This window comes from Falco peregrinus, chromosome 6, assembly GCF_023634155.1.
Source record: "Falco peregrinus isolate bFalPer1 chromosome 6, bFalPer1.pri, whole genome shotgun sequence".
In the NCBI taxonomy this organism is placed as follows: domain Eukaryota; kingdom Metazoa; phylum Chordata; class Aves; order Falconiformes; family Falconidae; genus Falco; species Falco peregrinus.
The window spans coordinates 16,823,897-16,841,374 of NC_073726.1; the positions used below are offsets into that span (position 1 = coordinate 16,823,897).

The following is a 17,478-nucleotide window of genomic DNA, read 5'->3' on the forward strand; positions in this document are numbered from 1 at the left end:
CTGTCTCAGTGTATTTTACTTTTACGCCCTGAGTTGGTGCTTTTTTTAAGCTGGAGTCTTGGACTCTGTTCCAGCTTTTTTAGAGGACTGTTTTGTTGAGGTCACTGTTCCTTCTGTCTTCTGCTGTTCAGTCTTGTCTTATCTTTCCTTCTCTCCCTGGTGGATCCTGCCACTTTCTTTTCTGGTTGGCCCATATTTCAGTGCCCTGATGGTCCATTCAGGCTTGCTGTCCCAGCAGCTGAAGATCCTCATCTGATTTTAGTCACTCTGAACTCACCATTAGACATCCTGTATTTTTTCTCCTTGTCCCATGCCTGGTGTATTTTCCTCTTCCAATTCTTACTTCAGTTTAACAGATCATTGTATCCCACTGGAGTCCCAGGCGCCTTTTGGATCTAGTAAGTCATTCACCAGTTTCCAATTTAGTCTTTTTAGCTTTAGGGCAAGGAAACTGAAATCAATCCTCTACTGCTATATGATCTGTGATACCTGGTTTTATCTTCCATGTTCAAGTCAATCTTCTTTCTTTCCAGTGCAGTTTAGGAGCTAGCAGGTGGTATGTCAAAACAAATAAAAGTGGCAGTCTTTCACTGTCATATGTTAGGGTCATCAGTGTCCCGAGAGCCTCTAAAGATTGCAGGATTAATTAGTTCTGCCCTTTTAATCTGAATCATGCTCAATGCAAGTAGGACCTTCAGAGAACTTTGGTTCAATGCTGAATTATTTGTGAAATCAGTGACAGTCCCCTAGTCTCCCAAATTAGCCGTGGTTTTGTGAGTTGTCTTCCCTTTGGGACAGATTTTTTTTTTTAAAAAGATAAATTATTTACCTTAGCCAAAAGTGGAAGTGTAGGATTTATTTTCTCAACCGAACTGTTCCAATAACTTATCTTTCATGTGGATTTCTTGGGAGTCTGAGTTTTAACATTTTCTGTCTGTTATTGGAAATACATGCGCTGTTTTTGCTTACAAGATCCTCTGGATATTCTAATAATAGTAATTCGGCAGTTAAAGAATGCAAAAATTTGCACTTGAAATGTGTAAGGATATTTATACATCAAGGTAAGAAACCCTATTTATGTTGTTCTAATTTCTTGTAACATTCAGCAAACTATTTTGATGCCTTTAATGTATTACAGAACTGGATGAAATGTCAAGGCAAAACTGCTTAGAGATATTGAATAGGGTGCTCAAAATACTAACTGTTCTGCATTTTGCTTGTGTTAGCAAAAACTCGTGCTGCTGACTTACTGGTAAATCCACTGGACCCAAGAAATGCAGATAAAATTAGAGTTAAAATTGCTGACCTGGGGAATGCCTGCTGGGTGGTAAGTATAACTACATCATTTTAGCTGTTTAGCCTTCACTATTTAGAATAGGCCTTTTAATTAATTTTTTTTTTGCATTAATGTGGTTCTTTCTATTTTAGCATAAACACTTCACAGAAGACATCCAGACAAGACAATATAGATCCATAGAGGTTTTAATAGGAGCAGGTTACAGTACACCTGCTGATATCTGGAGTACAGCATGTATGGTAAGAACAATACAATGTGTATTTTACAAGAATAAATCTCCTAAAACCAGTTGTTTATTTAGTGAGGAAACCTGGCAAGGATGGTTCTGACATTTTCACACAAATACATTATCATAAATTATGTCATATCAGATAGCTGCTGATGATTTTCCCCCTTTATTTCAGTTTCTCAAGCATTTGTAATCAAAAGGAATTATTTTGTAGGGCATTTCTAGTTTTCATTTGATGCATTTTAAACTTTTAGTTAAAAACATTCACATTTGGAGGGAAATACATATGTATTTTAAATGAAAAAAAATCTAACTGCAGTAGTACAACTGCATGTTTCCCTCCCATCTTAGAATCTATGCGACTGTTTTCTGTGTTTCCATTCCTTTTTCTTGCATAAAGTAGCAGATAGTGAAATAATTTAAAATTCTTGCCAAGTGCAGAAAAAACGTTCATCAAATTAGGCTTGCAAATCACAGCTTTACGTTCTAAACTTTGAAAATAATTTAGTTTATTAGTAAAATATGTAGTAACATTCTGCAGAATCCGTTTTAACACAGTAAAACTGAAATTACAGATTTTTAAAAAAATCTTTAAAGAATAGAAAAAGTAAAAACTTAATCATTCAACTGTTTGGTTTGTAGTATCTATTTGAGGACAAATAAGCTATATGCATCTTCTCATTAAAGATAGTTTTGGAAATACATTTAGAAATATCTTTGTCTATTTTGAAAGTGAAAACTTATTCAAATCTTTATATTTTACAAATACATGTCTGAAAAGAGTAAGTGTGTGAGGAGGAGGAGAAGACTCAAATACTAGACACAGTTTGCAGGCGTGGGTGATGAGAAGAATTGCAGAGCTCAGAGGGAGAGGAGGAGGACTGAAAGGAACATAAAATCCTACAGATATTATAAGCTCAACAAGCCATGTGTTGGAAGTAACTAACCCATAAGTAAAACCGCAAGTATATTTTCTCTGGAGTTTTAATACTAGCTTTTACTTGGTACACAGAAAAGAACATCCATTTCCAAATTTACTTTTCCATTTTGGAGCAAAATGTAGAATTTTTCTATTGCATTGAAAACAAAGCAGAGAAAATATTCCACAGTTTTGATCCTTAATTCTTTGAATGATTCTTCTCTTAACTAACTACAAAATTATTATAGAGGCTTTTTGTTCCTTCCGCTTGATACTTGGTAAACCTCAGTTGAACTTTGATACCTTCTTATGATATTGAATACCCTAGAGTTATCTTTCTTTACAGTTGTACCTATCCCCTGCTAATTTTATAGGGTCTTGTAGCTAAAGCCACATAAAAAAGGCTGAAGTCTATCTAGGATTGTGTTTAAAGAAAGTGGGGTACTTCACAGCAATATCACACCTCGGGAATATTGTCTTACAATACACAGGATTGTTCAGCCCCTAACAATTTACATTTTTTCCATGTTACATAAGTGCTTTCTTCATGTGAGTCCTTTCTCAGACTCAAGGGGAAAAAAAAGCCTAAAGCATTTCTCCCGCTAGGGGTATCATAAAGTATCATAAGATCAGATTCACAATTATTTATGAAATTTCAGTATCTTAATGCAAAATCTATACTTTTGCTTTTTCGTTATGTAAGCTTTAAAGATAGTAAAGCATTTGAAGCAGAAATACTGGAATTATGTCTTCTGCCACAGACCTTTGGGGTTTTGCCCTTAAAAATGCAGTAGAAATTTTATAATCTTACAGCACTGATATACAATTGTTGAATTCAGTTGTTGTCATTGTATAGTCATGTAAAAAGTGGGGTTCGGTCTCTGAAGCTCACTCCAAAAATTTGTTGTTTCGAACCCCCTCGGGATCTGCTTTCATCCTGTGTGGTTGAGAAAACAGGTCAAAGCGCTGTGAGTGCTGATCCTGTATCAGATGGAAAACAGCTCTGAGGTAGGGATTGACTTGAAGACCTGAGCAGCTTTTTCTGCAGAGGACTTCTAAGAGAGATTAATGGCCAGGGAAGCATTCCTGGTGTGGAACTGCAAACTCCCAATTAACTTATTTAGGCCGTCTTCAAAAATTATGATTTGATTCTCTCCAATCCCTAACACAGCCAAGAACGGTGAAGTACCAAAGTGTCTTAATGCCCTTGTAGTCCCACTGGCTTTGTCAAGTCTGGAGTCCTTGTGGTACCTAGATGTGGTTCAGAAAATGCATTTCTGGGTTATCTTGCTCTTGGTTTGTATGTAATTTTACTTTATATTTTATATTTATAGTATCTATTTTTATATAAATTATATATTTAATAATGACTTTATTCCATAACCTTTACTGTTACTTGTGTTTTCAAAAGGACTGTCTGCTAGAGCAGGAGCTGTTGTTTATTTTCAGCCAAAATAAAGCTCAGATACCCTGTTAGCCATGTTGTCCCAGACTCTTAAAGGAGAGCAAGGAGACTTCTTTGTTGTGTTGCTTTGCTTGTACAAGTTCAAAGTCATTAAGGACGTTTTTGGAAGCAGTGCTATGCGAAACCAATGCTCCAGCAGTATTGCCATGACTTTCTTCTTCGCGAGTTTCTGTCCTTCCATACTTCACCCAGTGTGACAGTGGGCACACGTGACGTAGTGTCCTACCAGCTGACTCTGTATTGGTTGCATATGGTATTTCTAATGTCCTCCTTTTCTAAATTTTTTTTGTTTTGAAAAAGTTTGTCAGTTATGGGGTAGCTGTATGTCATTATGTGACCTAAGTCTGAGGCTGTGTCCAGGTTAGGTAAGCAATTGTTCTGATTGTCTCCACCTGTCAGAAATACCGTGTTTGTGAATGGGTAGGCAGGGTGCCATGGGGCTTTGCATTGGGAGCCACGTTACAGTACTGCAGATGCTGTCCTTCATTGTGATTATGATTTTGACCTTGGATGAGCTTCCTTTCCTCCTTTTCTCTACTGAATGTTGATTCACATATTGCAAAAATGTGTGCCTAATACGAATGATATGTATTAATGTGAATGCAGAGTCTAGTAAGGTAGTATCAAAGCAAAGATGAGATGTTGTGCTTTTAAAACCCTTGCACACAACTGAATCACCAAGTTATTTCTCTGAACCTGCACTGAAAGAGGGTTCAAAATATTTTGACCTCATTTGGATGGAATTGTGTGCAAATACATCTTACAGATCCGTGTGTACCCACAAGCTTCAGATTGGAGATTTCTGACCAGTACTCTCACAGAGACTTATCCAGGTGTGCTCTTCACTCTTCCATCTGTGTAGCTCTTGCTGACAGAAGACCTGCTGGTTCAGAGTTGTGGTCAGGTTCTTCATCTCAGTGGGCATTGTTTAAGTTTCACAACACGGCTGCCAAACTCTGCTAAAAGGGCTGGCTCACAAGTAGTCCAGAACACTCTGCGTACTAGTAAACAGGCACGCATGTCGTGTCTGTGTGGAGTGTGCTCCTCTCCTGGGCTCTGTTAATATGGCTTTGGCTTCATCCTCCGTGGTTTTGATGCAGCTTCCAGGAAAGAAATCCTGGTTTATTTGTATGGGAGTAGCCATTCTGATGAGGATTACTTGTGCTGGAAGCGTACATGAATAGAATCACCTAAGGACTCTACCCAAATAGCAAAAGAGGGAGAAATAACTCGGTGATAATGACCTTACAGTTCTGTTTCTTTTGGTGTTAGGTCAGTGAATTAGTAGCATTGCAAGCCAGCAGCCTGTGAGCTAAATGTTCTAGTTTTTGATGATCTGGCAGGGCCCAGTTCTTGTGCCCGTTAACTTTGAATCAGACTTAAAGGATGAGGGTGAATATCCTCAGGCAAGCACCAGTCCTGTGCGCAGGTGATCTGAGTCTCAGAGTCTTTAAGAAAAAGAAGAAAAAAAAAAGAAGGCAGGGGAGAAAAGAGGATGATACAGATCTTTGGAGGCTTGTAATCAGTGTGTGTGTGGTGTGCTGTGAGCCTAATGAAAGAAGTGAGATGCCAGTGGCTCTTCCGGAGTGCAATATAGACTTGTTTGCTTGGTCTGTGCTCAGCAAAGAATGCAACAAAGTGTAACTTCAGGTTTTTTCCCCCAGCTTTGGTGACCTTCCTCTGAGTGTTGCACAGTGCCCTTTCTTTTTCTTTTAACAGTGTGGCCTATTTAAGTGGGATACTCAGTTTTTGTTATGGAAGGCTAGACGCTGGGAATGTCTCTCCACATTTATTAAATTCTAGAAAATTCTAATTTCCCCTGCTGTGCTAAACCCTATTTTAGTTCAGCCAACAGGGAGGTGCATCTCTCATTTTCACTCAAAAAAGGGAACAGATTTGGAGCCAACAGTGCCTTTGACAGGCTTGAAACCAGCCTTGATCGTTTAATTTTATCAGGCTGAATTTCCACGTTTGCAGTATTGAGAGGGCTGCTTTCTGTGGAGCAGAAACTGAATAGGCACTGCATGCTTTAGGATTTCCTAAATCTCAAAAATGATGGAACACAGCACTCTACTGCTGTTGCCAAGAAATCCTGGCAAGATAAGGGAGTTAGTACTGGCAGAGGGCATCCCGTTGTATTGCTCCTGGATATGACTGCAAGCACCGTAATTCCAATGCTTTTCCTTGTTTATGCTCTTTGGATTGGAAACCAGAAAAACACCTGAAATGATGAGTCTCATCATCTGAGTTTTGTTGTTTATTATGTACAGCCTTGTTTGAGCTGCAGGGAGATGACTGTGTCATGAGTTAGGACATTAACAAGACTATTTTTTCAACACTTATCTGAGGTGGCTTTTGTGGTGAGTTGTGATTCCTGAAATAGCTTCTTTTTATAATAAGAACTAGCAAGTAGATCATAGCTGTAGATCAGCAGGAGGTCAAAGAAGGCAAAAATTGTACTTGGTGGTTTTACCTACCCAAAGAGAATACAAACGATGAAAGAGAATACTGCTGGGGTGAAAGTGGTCAGGCAAACAGCTTTAAAAATTAGGGAGATGCTGCTACAAGATCAGCGAGCTTACAGCGGTGTTTTTTATTATGAGATTTCTGTGCTTGTGAGAGAACTTGGAGGGACAGAATGAAGAATGAGCAGAATATAGTAACTTATGATGTCAAAATTAAACCTACATGTAAGTGCTTGTAGTTCAGCCCCCAGTTTACTACTTTGCGTGATGTCCTGTAATGTGGGGTGGAGAGGTAACTGTCCTTAACCACTCTTCCTGTGTTTAAGCGGGGGGAAAAATGATTGTGTCTCCATGGGATCATGAGTATCATCATGTTAGTATGTGTGAGTGGCACATACCAAAGGTGTGATGACAAGCCTCAGTCTGCACAGAAGCAGTATTTTTAGGAAAAATGGAAAATCAGAAATCTGCTTGAGAGAAAAGAAGTTGTTGAAGTCAGTATGCACATATTTTTCAGTAGGCAGATCCAGTGGAAAATGCTGTATTAATCACTGTACACCCTTTTTGAAGGTGGTGGGTGGACAGCCCAAAGCATTCAAAAGAAAATAATTTTCAAAAGAAACTGGCTTTCCAAAGCAACAACTCAGCATGTGCGCGATTCCAAGACTGGAGTACAGCAAATAATAGAAACCTGTTTCTTTTTCAAGCATCCCATGCATGTCGGTGTTGTGTATAACTGGCCTTTCTCACCATGCAGTAACCATGCAAAATGTCCTTTGATTTTCTTCCCATTGCCTGGCCTAGGAAGATGTCCATGGGAGAACAGACTTGTCAGTTGGTATGCATATCTCAAAAAGCTTTTCCCTCTTCTTTCCATGCTCCCACTTACCTGTGGAACAGCATTCTTAAAACTAAGCCTATTTTTGAAACGGTTACAATCTTCTCATTCACAGCTCTTCATTTCAGCTGGGGTGGAGAAACTCTGGGCGAGAGCCAGATCTCAACTGTCAAAATAATAATTCTGGCCTATAGCTTTTCCTTTTTCGGCTGGGGTTTCATAAGAGGAATTCAGGGAGGCTGATGCAGTCCAAGTGAATTGTTCTTCCAGTCCTCTCCCAGACAGCTTTCCCTAGGCGTGCATCCATTTTCAGTCACCAGATTGAGTACACAGCTGTCACACGGTGAAAATGTAGCTATTTCCAATTGTGTGATTAGACATGGATCCACAGTATATGGTAGCGATGCCAACAGTTCAGTGTTGTGGTAGGTTCGTATAGAATTGTGTGGCAGAAAAGGAATCGTAGCCTCTCCAGAGCCTACAGAAGCGACAGTGTGACCATGTATATGAAAGGGTCTCCATCTGCAGATGGAGAAAAACAGTCTAGACTGTTTTCCTGCGATAACCCTAGGAGAGTGATAAGTAGCAATTGCCAGTACAGTCAGTAAGGATGGATGATTGCCTTGCGCTTTTGTGCCATATGTTGTGTGCTGTATCTCATTTGTTATCTCCATATAATAATTGAAATGCTGATTTCTGTTGAGGTAAATGTCAACGTTAAGTAAAAAAGATCATAGTATTTCAAAGTTGGAAGTTTCTGTCAAGAAACTAGTTTTTATAAATGAATACTTTCAAAGGGAAATCGGGTAAGTAAATGTGGTTAATCTGTATTTGTATTTGCATCAAAGAAATAATAGCCAAATTTAAGTTGAAAGAGATCACTACTAGTCTGCCTCCTGCTTGAACCAAGGTTAATGTCAAGGTTAGATGAGGTTGCTCAGAGCCTCATCCAGCTGAGCAATCCATCTGTCAGGATGGCATTTCCGCAGCCTTTCTGAGCAGCCAGTCTCACTGAAGGATTTTTTTCTTCTTGTCTGGTTGGAATTTCCCATCTCGCTTTGTGTCTGTTGGCCTTTCATTGAGAAGAGCGTATCTTGGTCTTCTCTGTTACTGCCTTTCAGACAGTGGAGTGCAGCAATTACGTCCCTCCTTCTTCTCCCCTTCTCCAACCTGAACAAACACGGCCCCACCAGCCTCTCCTCCTGCATCCTCTGCCCAGCCCCCTAATCTCTTAGAAGTCCTTCCTGGTCTATCGCCACTTTGGCAGGGTCTCTCTCATACTGGTGGCCCCAAACTGGTTCACTGAGGGGAAGGAGAAGTCGCGTCCCACCGAGGGCTGTTAACATGCTTGTTACATACAGCCCGGTGCGTGTTTGTCCTCCGTTGCCACAAGAGTGCACTGCTGGCCTGTGTTCACCTTGCTGTCCATCAAGGGTCTCCACCTCCTGATTTTATCACGGAGTGACTTAGGAATTGGAGCAGTTTTACAGTTGTGCCTACAGTTGGGTGCGAAGTGTCAGTAAGCACTGAAGAGTGCTCGGGGAATCCAAAGCAGCAGTGCATTGCCAGAAGCGTAGCTCGGAGTGCGGGCAGCAGAGTGCTCTTCTTTCGGTGGCACTGACTCATTAACAGGACTGCGCGCACTTTCTGGTCTTTCTGGCACTTCGGGCCTTTGGACATCAGCCTAAAGAGCAGAAGAATGCCGATTGATACAATCCAGAGGTGTCATTGTCCTTCTTATGGCTATGTATGTGCTTATTAATGCTGATTCTTTTAAATTATGGTAAAAACCTAGCTCAAGAATTTATTCTTTTTTACGAGACCCGATTGATTTCATTTACCTTGTGCTATGTAGCCAATCCATCCTGCAAATATCTAGAAACCTATTAGTAGGTTGCTACAGATGAACCTGTGAGAGGTTGTCCTGCATGAATGCGAAGAAGTATTATTGCAGTTATTTATTGCAGCACCCAAAAAGCGAGGCTGTCTCTGGGCTGTCCATGTGTGCATCCGAGTCAGAAGATTTTTTTTCATTCTTGGTGCAGAGACCTTTAAAGAGAGTCAGGAAATGGAGTGTCTGAGATGCTGTGGCTCCAGCCCACTGGGCATGGAGTCAAAGCTACACACAAAGGAAGAAAGCAGCGGTATCATCATTTTGAAAAGCTTTAGTTTCTCTTCAGCAAAAAGGTGGTACAAGTATCCCAAATCTGTTAGCGTTTGCAGCTCTTACTATATACAAACTGATCTGATATTCAGTGTATCATAGTGGTATGCCTACTTCTTGTGGTTCTCTATGAACAGTTTTGACCATTTTTCCAACTTAATCTTTGTAGTCCCACAGAGACATGTCAAGCTATTAATACTTCATTTCTTGGGACAGAAGCTGTATTCTTCTGGAGTCTACCTTTGTGGCTAAATTCAACCACGTTTCCATTGTTCTCCAGGAACCTGTGTTAATTACAGCAGTGAGTTTCTCAGTGTCCTCAGAAATCGGCCCCATCAGCATGGTCCAGCTCTTCCAGCGAATATATTGCCGTGAGATACAAAGGGGACTCTTGGGGCTTCTCAGTCTTATCTCAAGAGAATAACAATATTCTCCACGTTGTGTTAGAGACCTCTACCAGTGATCTCTTCTCGCTACTCTAAAAATTTCTTTGGTCCAAATACCTGGTAATTTATTAAAGTCCTTCATATTTTTTTTTTTTCTTTAAGCTGTAAAATGAAAACTTGATCCAAGAGTAGAGTAAGAAAAAGAATGGATGACTTCTTACCAGTGATGGTGACTTTAGAAGCTAAAGGTCCACTCATAGGATCAGTGTCAACAAGGGGCATTCTTGCTTTCTTGGCTGCCGTGTGTGATGGCAATGAATTATTTTGGCTGTAGCCCACTTGGATGGCACTGCAGTTCCCAGCTTGAAAAAGCCAAGTGCCCATAAATAGTCTAAATTTGCAGGTATATTTAACAACTCCAGACTACAAATTGGAACAGAAGCATGTATATTTTTAGGAGACAAATATTTTGTAGTAAATGTTCTAACAGAGTGAAATCCCATCCCAGAAATGTGCCAGGAAGTTCTGCCTGTTTTTTGGAATGATTTTCTGGATCAGATCTTTTCCCTGGTTTTGGAGATGGAAAATAGTTTGAGTAAACCACCTGGAAAGAATTAGATTCCTGTGGTTTCTTGGGTAATTGGTGATCCAGAACAGAAAGAGAAGAGTTTTAACAAATTAGGCTAGGTGAATCCATGATTGTGCACAAGTATGGGCTGTCATAGTTTTTTCAGTGCTTTGTGACATTTAATGTGCATTACACCCATGAAGAGAAACTCAGTTTTGTCCTGACCTAACATAGGGGTTAGCATCCCGTCAAAGTGTTGCAGTGTCCCGAAAGAATCAGTCATCATGGTGTGTGCTCTGGATTCCTTCATCAATGTCAGTCTCACTATTTTACCCCGTGATTGCAGTATTTACTTTGATGACTTCTGATTCAACAAAAATACTTTTTTAAAAAAAACTTTCCAGATTTAGAGTCATCAAGGAACCTTACCCTGTTTTCTAATTTCAAGTGATTAATTGTAGTTCTAAATGGGGTTTTTTTCTGATTCTTTTTTTATTTCTGATTCTGATTTTTTTTTTTTTTTTATTTCGGTCCCCACCATGCAAGCTGACGGATAATTAGCCTTCAGTTAGAAATGTAGCTGGTTTTCATATATTTAGAAATACCTCTCTCTCAGCTTCATTAACTTATTTAACACGATCAACAAGACGGCACATTGGTAGGTAAAACACGTTTAATATCAGCTTACACCGGTGCCCCCTTCACACCTCCTGCAGCCGATCGGTGCGGAATCGCTTCCTCTGCTGCCAGGTGCTGTTCGCTGTCTCCCGGGAAGTGCTCCTTGGTCAGCTGGTGGAGCTCCAGGGCTTGCCGGGGAAGGGACTGCAGTTCCACACTCCTTGTCCGTCTCCTTTGTTCATCCTGGTTGAGTAGGTGGGGACGCTTGGGGCTCGGGTGTGCTGCCCGTGTCCAAACCTCCAGCCTCTGGTAGTGACGGGGGCGCTCGGGGCTGAACGGGGGCTCTTTCCTGAGCCGGGGCTCGTGCTGTCGCTGCACTGCGGGAATGACGGTCCCCAGGTAAGTGGCCTGTCCTCAGTCTCAGATCCACTTGCAGCCCTTGAACTTCGAATGTTAATTCCCTCTTGGTTCTCAGATAGTTGTGACGTTTTGCTGACATCTTAAGATTAGAAATTACTTCTGAAATACCCATAAATATGTCTGTTATATTATAGGCTTTTGAGCTTGCGACTGGAGATTATTTGTTTGAACCACACTCTGGTGAAGACTATTCCAGGGATGAAGGTATGAATCTTTTGAGCTGTTGTATGAGTTTGTACGTATTTTCACACTCCTCTTAAATTTCCAGTGAGCTTAGAGTGGAGTTAAGTTTTGTATTTGAGTGAACTGTTCATACACATTGTTTTCAGAATATAAATATGATTTTTTTCTTTTTAGTTTTAAGTTCCATCACTAGCAGTGGGTGGGCAAAAACTGCCTTCTGCAGATACTCATCTACTTAACAACTGCCTGAAGGAATTAAACTGCCCTTCTTGTAAGATTGCATATGTGTGGAAACCTGATTGAGAATAACAACATTTTAGTTTAGAAAAGAAACGACAGATCTGAAGTTTATAGTATTTTCTCTTTATAAGAGTGACACTGGAATAATGTCTACGTTGTGTATTTTTATTTGAATTGGGCAAATACTAATTTTTTTTTAAAATCAGAATTAACTCCTGCTTCCATCTGTATACCTGTCCATTTTCATGCTTGTTTGCTTGTAAATGCTCTTTGCAGTGGTAATGTGGGCATCATTCATTGTTCCTAAATGCTACTAATGATGCCAGAGCTCTGCTGATCCTGGAAACCTCTGCATGGATTTGCTGCAAACATTGTTGATTTGAAACTATTTCTGATTTTTTACTAATTCCAGTTTCTTTCCTCTTCTTTTTTATCCCATCCTTTCCCTGCCCCTTCCACTCCCGTATCCTTTTTTTCTCTCCCTCATAGACCACATAGCACACATCATAGAGCTGCTAGGCAATATCCCAAGGCACTTTGCTCTATCTGGAAAATATTCTCGGGAATTCTTCAATCGCAGAGGTAGTACCTCTTCTTTTTGAAAGGTGCCGTGATGCAGACAGAAGTGGAATTGCTGTTGCTGGTTGTAGATGTCCCACTGAGGAACATTTCCTGAAATCACGCAACAAAAATTTCTTTTGGAAAAACAAAACACGCAGGAATCTGTGACAAAATTTTATATTTTTTTTTATTTTTTTATTTTTTTATTTTATTTTTTTTTTTAGCTAAAAGTTCTGGAAATATTGGTACATTTTAAATTACATAGCAAAACTTGTTTGTAGCAGCTGATACTCAAATGTTGTTTTCAGAAGGAAGTTTTGCTGAAAGCATCTTTCCAAATTAGCCACTGAACAGTGTGCACGTATCTTTTTTTACCAGGATCAATCTATTTCTGTCTGTACCGGGCCAGTGTTAGTGTGTGCATGCAATGTACTGATTAAACTGTTGTATGTTTCTGTTTTGCTGGCAATGTTCTCCAATGCAGACCACATAGCATTGATCATTGAACTGCTGGGAAAAATCCCTCGAAAATACGCTATGTTGGGGAAATATTCCAAGGAGTTTTTCACCAAAAAAGGTAACGGTATTTATGCAACACTAATTTAAAGCATAGCACTATCCAAAAGGAGAATATGTTCATTTATGGGTACTGAAGAAATATATCCGTTTAAATGGAGAGCTCGTATTAAAGAAGAATTTTGGTGTAAACTTGGCTTTCTGAGAAAAGCCATGATTTGCAGTATTCATTTCAATATTACATTTAAAATTCATTTTGGGATGTACTCAACAAAGTGTGGATGATAACAAATGTCTGTGTGAAGTTGTTGTCCAGTGTTCATGTAAATGTACGGAATCGAGCGATGCATAGCTTGCAATGCGATGGAAAATCACCTGTCAGCTACTTTTGCTCGTGCATAGTGGTCCAGCATATGCCACTGACAAGGATTAACCAAGGTGGGAAGGGAATATTGCCCAGGGGGCAGTAGGCACGCAGCTGCATGTAGTCAGTCGTCACGCACTCGGAACTTCCCTGAAGGGACAGCATGCAGAAAAGATCGCTGTGTGACAAGAGTGGTGGAGAAAGCTGCTCTGCTGTGCTCCGTGCTGTCGCACTTCAAATGCTCCGAATTACTGTAATGCCTTAGTGCCACAGCTGTAGGTGATGAGTTAGCTTGTTTGGCGTTGTACAGAAGTGCAGCCCCTCTAAAATTGTCAATTGATACAAGAAAGTAATTAATCTGAACAAATGCGCTGGGCCTTGCAGTTCTTTTACAAATTTGTACTTTGTCTTTGTTCAGGCTGCCCTTTAAGACAGGTTTTTGACACGTGAAGGAGCGTGGTGATGCTTCAAGAGTCTTTTGGCCCCTCAATATATTGAGACAACACTGTGTTGTATGGAGGGACATGGTATCTCAGGAGCATCCCCTTATGTGGTGGGGGAACTGCGGGGGCTGTTGGCTGCAGCTGATGAGCGCGCTTTCTTGCTGAACAGTGCTGTGGCTTCTTTCTTGCCCGTGCCTGAGCGTGCAGCTCGTTGGCAGCGCTGGTGCCAGCCAGCTGCGTTGGGCACGTGTGGTGCCGGGGCAGCAGTGGCAGCAGCACTGTGCTCTGAGAGGCTGGGACCATGGGCCAGGATACAGTCCAGTGATTCATTCCTCCCTTGCGTGAGAGCGGGCTGGCGTGTGCGTGGGTATTTCTGGTACAGCAGGGACCTCTGCATGTCTTCATCGCCTTAAGGAGGATGTAATGGCATTAAACAGTGTGAAGAAGGGCAGCAGTGGTGATCAAGGGGATGGTGCAACTGCCGTTTGGGGGAGTCTAGAATACCTGTGGCTTTTTGCGTGGAGGGGAGAGTGTTGCCGGAGGAATAATAAAGTTTACAAAATCAGGAAGTTAGTGGATAAGCTGAAGACGGCTGCAGTTTTCCAGCACCTGCCACGTGAGGGCTGGGAGACACCCAGTGAAAGTTGCGGGGGTGGCTTGAAAATAAGCCCTTCCCTGCGCAGCGGCGAGCTTCAGGAGCCCGCTGCCACAGGGCTCGCAGAGAGCGGCCTTAGCAGCAGCAGCCTGGAAAAGAGACTCATGTCGACAGAGATGAACAAGCTCAGGGCTGAGAGGCCCACACTGTATAAAGCAGTAAAAGAGGTGGGCAGGGGGCAGCCTCTGGCACCCCCCGCCACAGGAATTGCAGCTGCTGGAGCGTGGGCAGGGCCTTCGGGAAGGCTCCTTGCCCGCCCTCCCTGCCTCTGCCCGCCGCCCCCGTCAGAGGCAGGTACTGAATTAGAAAGACCACCCAGCCTGACCCCCCTTAAAGCATATCTCACGTTCCCGCTTTTCACTTTACACCAGGTGGGTTGGCATTTTTTTAATGATGTCGTAGAACCTTAAAATGACCTAACAGTTACACAATAACCACAGCGTCTGCGGCGCACAGAAGAGGGTAGTTTGTAAAATTCCCATGAAGTGAAGAGTTCCACGTGCTTCCATGAGATCTTCCGCTGCTAAGTGCCGCTGTTGTCCTGTAGGGCCTGTACGTCACTGACATTCCTCAGAGGCGTCGTCTCCCTTGGCTCTGGGTGGGATTTAAGCACTTTGAAAGACTTGGTTCAGCTGCCACACAAAATGTAAATGCAAGTTTGCTGTGGAAGCTTAAGTAGACTGGATCCCATCTGTTCTGCTCAAAACAGAAAATCTCAAATGCGGGCTGAAGGCGTAATAGCCCAAGCTGCATTTTCAGATCATACCAGTTATTCTACTGTTACAAGTCAGGAAAACTGAAACGCTTTGTGGAGGGAAAATGGAGGTGGTGGGTTTCCTGCTCGCTTGAGATTTTTTTCATAGAATTGGGCACCAGATATCCATTTCTTTTTTCCTGGCCACCTCAGTACTGCCAGCCTCTCTGGTGCCCACGGGAGGGTTCTGTGTTTGATGGGCTGGCAGGGAACGATACAATTCATAAGTTGGCCAGCAAGCATTTTGTACTCATCTGCTTATGACCTGAGCACTTGAGATCAGAAGCCATGCAGTACAGGCCTGGGGCTTCTGCAAAAATTTCATGCTGCGGTGTAGAAGTGGGCTTAGAAATGTAACTGTAGGCTCCTGTTTCGAAAACATGAGCCTTGGGTGAAAATCGAGGAATTACGATTTCGGTGTTGCTCCTGTCCCTAGGCAAGTTCAACCTCAGAGGCAAACTTGAAATATTTGAGTTGCCACTGAAGTCATAGGCACAAAAGGAAAGGTGTTACCAACTGACGAGTTTACAGGATTAAGTAAGTCCCTTCTTCTCAGTAAAATAGGAGGGTGCATTTAAAAAAGGAAAAGCATTTATAAGTTACTGCTTAGTCACTATAACACAAATGCTCACATACTTTTTATAGGGTCTCATCCTGACTGAGCCGCGTAATAACTCCAGTGAGTCCTTTTTTCCAGTGCCTTCATGAAAGCTGTTTTGTCTGTAGAAATGATTAATATGTTTTGGCACTAAAACTTTAAAACGCTTTTATGTTTGCTAGGCTGTGGACCCTTTTAGTTTTCTTCTGGTATTTCCTAGCCCTGTTTCCTTGTGACCTAAACCTGTGTGAGATGCCGGCTAGGTGCTGGCTTTGCCCATTGGAAGTTGTACCAAGGAAAAACACTGCTGCTTACTTACCATGCTGGAAGAAAGGAGAGGGCTCTCCTCCACTTCCCTCTCTTCCACCTCAGTACTGTGGGGCCTCGCCAGCAGTTCCTGTATTAGTTCTGAGGAGCGTGTCTTCTAAATACATACTAGCAGATGATATCCCCCTGCTGCTTCCCCAGTCCTTCATGTCATCCTTTTCTTACTGTTCAGTAATCCATATCCCTCTTGTGCGGTGACACAGCTTTGTCTTTGACAAATTCCATAGTCTAACTCTGTTTCTTTGTACTGCAGTCATCAAAGAAAGCTTTAAAATAGCATCTTCCCCCCACCCCCGGCCCTTCAGAAATTTAATAATTTGTCTGACTTAACATTCCATTTTTCAGAAGGTCTGTCGCTGCCTCCGCTTTGGCCACAGGGGTTTTACAGTTCTGACAACTCTGCTGTCCTCTCAGGATATTTCCTGGGTGCTTCACTATCAAACATCTAAATAAAGAGCTTCTGTTAGGAATCTTTCACTTACTGTTACGGTTTTAGCATTTCTTTGAAAGTCCATGTGAATGGCCCGAGTGGTGTCAGGCTGGTGGGCCTTGTGCTTGTCATGTGGCACGTGGTGGCACTCGGGATGTTCTGCTCCATAACCTTCCTGGCACTGAGGTCAGGCTGGCAGGCCTGTGGTTCCCTGGATCCTTCTTCCTGCCCCTCCTGTAGATGGGTGTCACACTGGCTAACCTCCGGTCTGCTGGGACCTCCCCAGTTAGCTGGGACTGTTGGTAAATGATGGAGAGCAGCTTGGCGAGCCCCTCCCCCAGCTCCCTCAGTGCCCTCGGGTAGATCCTGTTCAGCCCCATAGACTTGTGTGTGTCCAAGTGGAGCAGCAGGTCACTGACCAAGTTCCTTCCTGTCCTGGGCTGTGGGGACCTCATTCTGCTCCTCGTCATCCCTGTCTTCCAGCTCAGGGGGCTGAGTAACCTGAAGGTAACTGGTCTTGGTATTAAACTGAGGCAAAGAAGCATTAGGTACCTCAGCCTTTTCCTTGTCCTTTGTGGCAATGTTCTCCCCTGCATCCAGTAAGGATGCAGATTATCCTTGGCCCTCTGTTTGTTTCTAATGTATTTGTAAAAACATTTTTAGTTATCTTTTATGGCAGCGGCCAGCCTGAGTTCCAGCTGGGCTTTCGCCTCTCTAATCTTCACCCTGCGTAACCTCGTGGCATCCTTGTAGTCCTCCAGAGCTGCCTGCCCCTTCTTCCAAAGGTGGTAAACTCTTTTTCCCCCCGAGTTCCACCCACAGCTCTCTGTTCAGCCAGGCTGGTCTTCCTCACCAACTCGTCTTTTGGCACATAGGGATGGCCTGATCCTGCACCTTTGAGACTTCCTTCCTGAAGAATGTCCAGCCTGCCTGGACCCCGTGGCCCTTCAGGGCTGCCTCCCACAGGACTCTGTCAACCAGGATCCTAAACAGGCCAAAGCTGGCCCTCTGCAATTCCATGCTGGCTGCTCTGCTGAC

The 17,478-nt window shown here is 42.4% G+C and overlaps 1 protein-coding gene across 7 annotated transcripts in view; it reads left to right on the plus strand.

Moving 5' to 3' along the window:
- SRPK2 (SRSF protein kinase 2) overlaps positions 1-17,478 on the plus strand; it is a 147,340-nt gene that overhangs the window by 126,371 nt on the left and 3,491 nt on the right. For 2 of the 7 annotated variants that reach the window (XM_055807457.1, XM_055807458.1), the window contains 6 exons: positions 1,227-1,327; positions 1,429-1,536; positions 11,504-11,573; positions 12,282-12,374; positions 12,838-12,929; positions 13,790-14,215. In XM_055807457.1, coding sequence (XP_055663432.1) covers positions 1,227-1,327; positions 1,429-1,536; positions 11,504-11,573; positions 12,282-12,374; positions 12,838-12,929; positions 13,790-14,089 — 764 coding nt within the window. In that variant the 3' untranslated portion in view covers positions 14,090-14,215. Of the gene's footprint in view, positions 1-1,226; positions 1,328-1,428; positions 1,537-11,503; positions 11,574-12,281; positions 12,375-12,837; positions 12,931-13,789; positions 14,216-17,478 lie in introns of those variants that run through there. The other 5 variants (XM_055807461.1, XM_005243481.4, XM_055807460.1 and 2 more) reach the window with 4 other exon arrangements.